The following is an 8,906-nucleotide window of genomic DNA, read 5'->3' on the forward strand; positions in this document are numbered from 1 at the left end:
ACCAATAACAATGCCTTCTGCGGAATCACCAGCGACGACTGGCAACTTTGCACATTCGTTAGAGGAAAGGAAAGGGTTACAGTTTCCGTGTCAGTCCCTTTGGAGTTTGTGCTGTTTTAGACGTGTGTGAGTGTGAGTGTGTGTGTGGGGGGGGTGGGGGGGTGTGGGGGGGTTGTTACAGCTCATGGGATCCCACTGTGATAGGAATGAATGAAAACAACTAAAAAAATGTGTGATTCTATTTCAGGATTTCACTGCTTTGTTCTGTTAGTGATGGCACTGTTGTGGAGATGAGAGATAACAGTAGATCTTTATTTTATTATTGTTTTATTATCATCCTACATTGAATCCAGTTTTTAGCATGAGCACTGTTTTTGTTGCCATGGCACCAGCAGTTCTCCGACGGTAACGGTCACTTCACTTCAGGACTACCAGTTGTTACAAAATGGATCAAATACTTTCATTTAAAAATAAATGAATACGGGTGCCCGAAAGGGTATGATTTAGGGGTATCAAATCACAACCTATGCAGAGAAAAGTGAAGCACATTACACAAAGGTATGAAGAGCAAGCAGTTTTTACAGGAAACAGCTGGTCAGTCTGGTAAAATGCTAGCACCCTCGCACACCTGAGACCTACAGAACAGAAGTGCAAAGCAGGTGGAATTTAGGGCATTGCTTTGTTAAGTGTCACATTTTGATTGATTTAAGGGGCACAGAGGAACCAGGTAGAGAACAAAAGTGTGCCACTGCGAGCATCACATTGCACAGACAGTGAAATAATAGGTACTTTCAAGTAAGAATGAAAGAAAACAAAACAGGCCCGCTGTGGGTAAACATGTCAGGAACTACCCTCCCGTTCATGACTCGGGTGTAAATGAGACCTAACAGAACCCATGTTAACTGCGCAGGCCGGTGAACACATTAGCAGCTCCAGATTAATAGGAGATAAAGACATTGTTAAGTAACGCAGAACCAGCTCTTTACAACCAGCGTTTATTTCTCAGCTCATTAAACTTGCAGCAGCTGGAGCGCCCTGTTTTGTCTAGTCTGTTCAGAGCTTACCCTGCCTGATTGCTTGTGCTGGCGATTCAAAGTCCCTCCGCAGAGTTTACACTGCCATCTGGTGGCACTTTGTGTGAATTGCACCCAGAGCTTAAAAAAACACTGCTCTGTTCTTGTTGGAACACCATTATAATCATTTCCCAGAAGAAATGTTGAATTACCAGCAATGGCAACACAATGAGGATGGAATCAATACTCAGGCTTCATACCACTGGGATGTATTTGCAGCATGACGATTTGAAGATTTTATATATTACTGGCATTTCATTTTCCTCATTAGATGCATATTTATTTTAAAGTGTGTTATAGATTGTGCAGGGTGAAATAATTGAATATTTAACTGGAAAGGTATTTGGTGGCAAAAATGTTCATATTCAGAATTTATCCCCCAAAAATTGATTAAATGAAGTCTGAAATAAATAACACCCATTATTCTGTACAAACGAGTGTGGTCTCATTCTGTATTGGGCTTATTTTTACTCCTTAGATTGTGTTATTAGTATTTTAATATGGCACAATACTTCAATATTCAAAATAAAAGAATGTTCAACCATTCATTTAAATTCTGAACCTGAAAAACTCTTGTTCTTCTCAGTTTCTATTATTCTGTCCAGCCCCTGTGTAAGACCCACATTGGGTGTTTGCCTATGTTGTAAACATCACAGAGTTACAGGGGCTACACTATTCCAACCCAAAGCAATCACAACTCATCTCCCATGAGTTTGCTGTTCGGAGAGCAGTGAGAGGTGGTCTGAGTTCCTAGTGTACAGGTGGACGGGTCCCAGTCAGTACCATTATAATGATCACCTCTGGAAACCTCTGACTGTGCCTCAGGTGGACACGAAACAGCCTCCACATCTCACCTCGTCTCCACGACCGTGGCTTGGGAGAGGTCCTCCATCCTGGTCTCTGGTAGGCATCCTGTCAACCACTGGAAGACGTCACTGGGCTGACATGTGACTCAATCATCCCTGCTACCGAACAGAATTGTAGCACAGGCCTGTTTGGATTCCAGGACCCCGTAGTGTGACTTCTATAGCTGTCCACTTCTTGCCTGAGTGAAACCGAATACCATTTTGTTCGCTCCTTTCTCTTTAGGACTCCTTGGCAGCACCCAAATCTATAAATGAAGCATCTTTTATTTTATAGGAATAAATAACAAAACTATGAAACCACAACAAGAGAATCTGTTTAACAGTCCTATATGCACAGCGTTGCTGGGACTGGTAATCACAGCTTTGGGACACAGACACCACAAGGTGCTGGAAGCTTGATACGGATCTGGCAGACCTGTGAACAAAATAAAATAGTTACCTTTTCACCTTTTGTGGAGGTTCTGTTACTTATGGCTATCCTCGATGTCTTCTAGAAATAAAATAACATTATAACATTATTTTGTGTTATAAGACGAAGCTGGAGTAGAGACATTGGCGTTTCCTGTAGTAACATGATCCAAGTCTAAACTGTCAGTCTGATATGTAGTCATCTGTTTCAATTAAAGACCCATTAAACATATGTAAGCATATCTAATAATAGCATTTTGACCCATTAGAAGTGTGAGAGTTATGTTATAAAGTCATTATCTGTGGTTTAAAAGGCATGTCATATGCAGACAGGCTAAAAGAATTGCATCTGTTCAGTCTTGAATAAAGAAGACTACACTGCAACCTAATTCAAGCATTCAAAATCCTACAAGGTATTGACAATGTCAACCCAGGGGACTTTTTAAACCTGAAAAAAGAAACAAGGACCAGGGGTCAAAAAATGGAGATTAGATAAAGGGGCATTCAGAACAGAAAATAGGAGGCACTTTTTTACACAGAGAATTGTCTGGAACCAACTCCCCAGTAATGTTGTTGAAGCTGACACCCTGGGTTCCTTCAAAAAGCTGCTTGATGAGATTCTGGGATCAATAAGCTACTAACAACCAAACGAGCAAGATGGGCCGAATGGCCTCCTCTCGTTTGCAAACTTTCTTATGTTCTTATGTTCTTATTATAAGGTTTGGAATAAATCCCCTAGTTGCAAGTTGTAACCTTGTATTGCCTAAGATGATGATGATGATTATGATTATTATTATTATTATTATTATTATTATTATTATTATTATTATTATTTATTATTATTATTATTATTATTTAATTCATTAATTCATTAAAGTTAACAAACGATTTACAGAAAAATATTCATTAATAAATATTAAACAAGGCCATTTGGGGTATACCCTCAATAAAGTCAACAGCAACGAATGTTATAAGAATAACAAAAGCCATTGAATCGCTGAACCAGTACAATCACTGTATCTTTTTGGTAGTAATTTCGATTGAAAGTAATATCATTGCCAGTAAATGGCCTTTAACTGTCAACAATAATAACAAGAACTGTACTGGGCAGACCTGTTATTCAAGATTAGAAAGTATGCAGCTAGATATCATTAATGTGCCTGGCAAACTCTTACACAAGTTACCCATAGTAAAAGCATAGCAACGTGTCTCATAAAGAATAGTGAAAGGGTAGTAAAGCATCGTTAAGGATGGCAATGGCCAGAGACATGGTCAAGCATATTACATGGCATTAATATTATTATAGAGAAGGAAACTACCATCTTTCCTTAGAACAAGTTGCGCTCCGTTTCGAATCCCGGTGTGTTTAAAGACCTCGTTTTCGCCCAGCTGCCTTCCTTTGTACGTGAACGTGTGTTTCCAGGACGTGATGCCCTTTCTCACCAACTTGATCCGGAGATCGCGCACCGTGTCCGAGGCCCGTACCGAGACTGGCACCGAGGTCTGCTCCTCATCCGCGATCTCCACCGTCAAATTGTACTTGACCGTGCTGCTCATGACCCTACGAATTTGCTTCAGTCCTTTCGCCATCACCCGAAATTAATTGCCTATTAGTAGTAGTAGTAGTATTAAAGACAGAAAACTACAAACTACGAATTGCGAGGAGTCGGTTCTCCGCCTTAGAATGAAGTTATGCTAAGAAGTGTCTCTTATTAACATCATGCATATACCGGTTTGCTGCACCGACAGAACTGCATTCTTGTCATTCAGATGAAGTGACACAAACGCCAAGATGGGAACGACCTTTAATATTGAAACGCACAAGGGGGTTTTGCTGTAGCTGCCAGAAGCTGCACAAAACCGATTTCTCTCTCTCTCTCTCTCTCTCTCTCTCTCTCTCTCTCTCTCTCTCTCTCTCTCTCTCTCTCTCTCTCTCTCTCTCTCTCTCTCTCTCTCTCTATTCTTCAAATCATGTGCTAAACTAATAGTCGTACTGGCGGCGGTGCTTTGGGAGGGGGTGTCCGGCCCCCAATAGGGGGCTAGGGATCCTAGGGGGCCCGATCCCCCGGGCCCCCGAAGCCCCACCCGTCATCTTAGACTCTGTACTGAATTTCTATTGGTTCTAGTCAGTCCGATAATGTTTAATATGTGTGACACAAAGCGTCAGGAAAAATGTTCAGTGCAACTGTTAATCTATGATTGATATGTACTCCTACGTTGTTTTTATTTTTATTTTTTTTAGTATTATTATTAGTTTGTTTTCCTTAGAACACTTGCTAAAGATGTACAGTTTAGATTAATTAATTATAAATAAACATGTAACAAGGCAACTAGGTATCGCTGTGTTGGCAGGACTTCCATGCTGTATATAGCCGGTAAGGGAGAGCTGGAATGGACATTGATGTAGTCAGGAATGGCAGCAGGTACAGCGAAGCTACATATTGTGTGACAGCCTCCTTCCCTCCCCTCGGTGCTACAGCATTTATAGCGTTTCAATTTTATAGACGCATAGTAATGAAGCCCATTAACCCTAGCATTATATCTTGTTTTATGAATGCATTGCTTCATGGCAAACCTGCAGGTATGCGTCTTGGCTGCAGTAAAACCTTGCTGGGAATAAAGAGGGGTTTGTTTGCCAGGACTTGGGTTCTTTTAATAGTTGGATTATTTGTAATGAGGGCTACTTACAAGAAATCACTGTTTTTACTCCAGGTGCTTTGCAAAGGAATTTTATCCTTAGAAGGACATCATTATTTTAAGCCTGATTAAAGACAGTTGCAAGGCTTTTATATGTTCTCATTATACTTCAGTATCAGTTTTGATCTTTCCATTAAAAAAAAAAGAAAATGGAAAAATTTACAAAAGCAAAAGTTTACAAAAAAAGGGCATCTGCTCAGTGGGTGTCCTGTGATCCCTCCATCAAGCCAGTTGCCTCTTCACAGCCAGGAGCGGGGATATCGGAGAGCTACAGGCCTCTGGAGGACAAAGACCGGCCCTGTAGGTGTCCTTTTGAGCAGACCGGGTGCCTGTTTTCCCAATGCTTTTCCCAGCAGCTGTCTTGAAAAATGAAATGTATGAGTTTAACAGATAGTGTAGCGCAGGGCATTGACCTTCATATGCAACAGAAGCTCAGATCCTAGCTGCCACTACATATTTCAACTAGTTAGTTTGTTGAGAGTTCCAAAGCCTCTGAGTCTGTGAACATACTTAACAGCAAAGTGCTGCTAAGTGACATCAAAGGGTTCAAGCTTCATGGCAAGTGAATTTATTTTGGAACCCTTTGAAATTAACTGCTTGGCAAAAACAAAAACAAAAAGCCATTTGGCAGAATCTGTAAGAAAGTGTTATGTGCAGAGGTCACAATAAATCAAGTTTGCAGAGCATGACAAACTTAATTTGACATTCTGAATCCATCCATTTAGTTTGATAGATGAAACAAAAAATAATCGCAAGCGTTCAAGATGTCTTTTTCCTTCTCTTTGACGATCAGCTGTTTAGTTTATAAAGTTAATATTTCATGTGTACCATTGTGTTAAACTTGGAGAATTTATTTTGGTCCTATCTGAACCAAATCTAATAAACAGTTTCATCCCAGTTGGGAATGACACCCACATTTTTTTCACACAGGAAAATATTGCTCTGTATGATAATGAATATCACAGATAACTTTTTTTTCCCCAGAACTATTTGAATCCATAACATCAACGATACACCACCAGCATCCCACACTCCCACAGAAACTAATTCTGGATTAGCATGGTTTTCTCCAGAGGTCCAGCATCAGAAACTGCTTTACACTCTGGACTGTCAAAATACCCAAGGTGTGTAGTAGTTTATGATACTGGATCTCTGGAGTACTTAGTTAAACCTGTGTTATTCCCCAAATGTGTCCATTACTTTAAAATACCCAACAGTGCTAAACATAGAAATACTAAAAAGAAACATTTCATGAGAAACATCATGAAATCACAGCTGAGAAATACATTTCCAGAGAGAGAGAGAGAAAGAGAGAGAGAGAGAGAGAATTTGAGTTTCTCTTACAGCTGCCTATTTATAAATCTGTGGTATGATAGGACCGCAGTTTGAAGAGTGATAAGAAGACCTTTAACTTCATATTCTTGTAGACGCACATATTGCACTTCATAGAAAACAACGACCGGTAAATCACGCACAGCTTGTTTTACTTTGCTGCTTTGTTTGTGATTCTTTCAAGACAGTGGCACTGGCATATGCTGGTCAGAACTGCCGGCCTGCTGGTTTTCAGATGGTCAAACTGGTTTGGGATTAAGTCCAAGAAAGTCACTGTTTGTTTTCTGCTCTCCTAAATAAGATAACTCATATTTCTTTCCTGTAAGTTCTTCTTAAGCAAGTGTGGCGCATTAGAGCAAGTCAAAAGACATTGACAATAACTTTAAAGGGAAAGTGGTGACTCTATGACTAATTTTGTAATCTTCACCTGTCTTTATCTGTCACCGTGGTGACAAAGTGATGTAATATATATATATATATATATATATATATATATATATATATATATATATATAGATATCTTTTAGCTTGTGCCTTGTTCATTGGGGTTACCTTAAGCCGTGCATGACAAAACACCAGCCTTATTACTAGAAATATAACTTAATGTTCCAATAGCACCCTAATAAAAAAGGAATCTGGTGCTTAACAAAAACGGAGTATGGCAAGGATGCTGGCCAAAAGACCTGCGAGGCTCTATCCCAGCACATGCCGCTTGTGAGAAAGAGGCTTTTTTAAAGTTGATTTTAAAGTGCATATTCTATAAATTGTAGCATGGATACAAGAGAGAGCTACTCACCACCTAATATGGGCAATGTGATCCATTCCATGCACTTCCATTGAACCTACTTATCAAATGATAAATATAGTCACCGTTTATTTGTTTTTGTATAGCACTTGCTGTGTGAAATGAACCATTTAGTTAGATGATGAGCATAGACAGCTTGTGTTCCAACTGTTGGGAAACGTGGCATCCTGTAACTGGACTTCGATTTTCAGAAATGAATACGTTTCTCGGAACTAAAACAGCTGAAGCTGAGCAGGAAGTGGTGGGATATTATTACAGGAAGACCAAATTTCCTGGGGTCAGAAATGAAGGGGAAAAGTCCCAAGCTTTTAAAAACTTTCTTTGAAGGACTTGCAAGCGTGGCACTCAATATAATTATTTAGCAGACACCTTTATCCAAAGCAACTTACAGAGCCTAGGGTGTGAAATATGCATCAACAACTGCTGCTGCTGCTGCAGAGTCATTTACAATAGGACCTCGCTGTCTCATCCGAAGGGCGGAGCACTAGGAGATTAAGAGACCTGCTCAGCTTCACACACAGCTAGTCAGCGGCTGACCTGGGATTTGAACCTCCTTTTCTCTAGCCACGTTGGTATGTGGCAAATATCTTTAAAATGGACAACCACATCAACTGGCAAGGCAGCATGGTGCAGCTCTGAAATACCTCCGCTATCCTAATTATGGTGCTCTTCTTGTGTGCGTTCGTTTGGCGTATCGGTCAATAGAGCTCTCAAACACAACTGATACACCACAGTGTCCCCGTTACCCACAACTCTCTGCTCTTCGAAGATGTAAGAAATACATCCATAATATACTGAAATACCACGGCACCATGCAGGGATGGAAGAGACCATGCTTTACAAATCAAAAAAAATTACGAAAATAACTAAATCTGTTAGTTACATCATTTGTTTACTGATTTGTTTACGGACTATTACCGATATTGCATTAACATTCAAATACTAGGAGTCATTTTAACAGGATACATATACAGCATGGGCATCAAGTATTTAAGCCCAGGAATAAGCATAATGGGTTATTTTACCTCACAACTCAATCTGTTTACCCTGTGCCTGAGAGATTTGCTTTTCCTGGAACCATGAAATATTTATAGCGTTGTCATATCTGCTGAGCTAGTCTCTTAATCTCCAGGTTTAACATTAAATATTTAGAGTAAAGTATAAGAGCCTTGTAGCCCCTTTCCATATAGTAATATAATATATATATATATATATATATATATATATATATATATATATATATATATATATATATATAGTATTGTAGCGAAGTATCATTGTGTGTAAGTGTTGTTCTTACAGGCTTCAGTGTTCCAGCAATGGGCTTCAATGCATGCAGTAGCTTTATTTGTGAATTATCTAAGTGAAAACAGTACAAGAATTATGTTGCAACAGGTAAGGAATTACATATTAGGGATAATTGTATAAAGTATTCCCTTAATCTATAATGTGTTAATAAACCATTTAAAATTCCACCTGGGAGGCTGGAGCTACAGGTTTGGATTTTGCACAGCTGGGGAATAAAGAATCGAAAATCTCGGTCTACTGGATTGTGTAGACCTACTGCATGCACAAAAGATCCCAATTATGCTTGTGCCAAATAATTAATTATTTGGAATTAGTGGGAAGGTAAAAAAAAAAAAAAAAGCTTATCCTTTCATCCACCCACCTGCAAAGTTAACACGAGCGCACGCAAAAAAAACAGCAAAGACACACACGAGCTGA

The 8,906-nt window shown here is 39.5% G+C and overlaps 1 protein-coding gene across 2 annotated transcripts; it reads right to left on the bottom strand.

Annotated features, from left to right (window-relative positions):
• Nucleotides 1-343: 343 nt before the first annotated feature.
• Nucleotides 344-4,143, bottom strand: LOC121301269 (putative ubiquitin domain-containing protein TINCR). 2 transcript variants are annotated; one of them, XR_005947602.1, is made up of 3 exons: nt 3,667-4,143; nt 2,379-2,429; nt 344-2,184 (listed from the first exon to the last, which is right to left on the bottom strand). XR_005947602.1 is itself a non-coding variant. In XM_041230468.1 (2 exons), exons 1-2 carry the CDS (start codon nt 3,935-3,937, stop codon nt 2,159-2,161), a joined length of 297 nt encoding a protein of 98 aa, XP_041086402.1. In that variant the 5' UTR covers nt 3,938-4,137; the 3' UTR covers nt 344-2,158. The 2 variants fall into 2 exon arrangements, 1 of the variants encoding a protein (XP_041086402.1); XM_041230468.1 differs by lacking the exon at nt 2,379-2,429 and having other exon boundaries at nt 3,667-4,137.
• Nucleotides 4,144-8,906: the final 4,763 nt, after the last annotated feature.

This window comes from Polyodon spathula, chromosome 27 (assembly GCF_017654505.1).
Source record: "Polyodon spathula isolate WHYD16114869_AA chromosome 27, ASM1765450v1, whole genome shotgun sequence".
In the NCBI taxonomy this organism is placed as follows: domain Eukaryota; kingdom Metazoa; phylum Chordata; class Actinopteri; order Acipenseriformes; family Polyodontidae; genus Polyodon; species Polyodon spathula.

Excerpts from the sequence above, each read along its gene's own strand:
- LOC121301269 (XM_041230468.1), bottom strand. The coding sequence starts at position 3,937 with ATGGCGAAAGGACTGAAGCAAATTCGTAGGGTCATGAGCAGCACGGTC. Across the intron at positions 2,185-3,666 it reads ACTTGTTCTAAGGAAAGATG|ATTTGGGTGCTGCCAAGGAG; the intron begins GTAGTTTCCTTC and ends CTTCATTTATAG.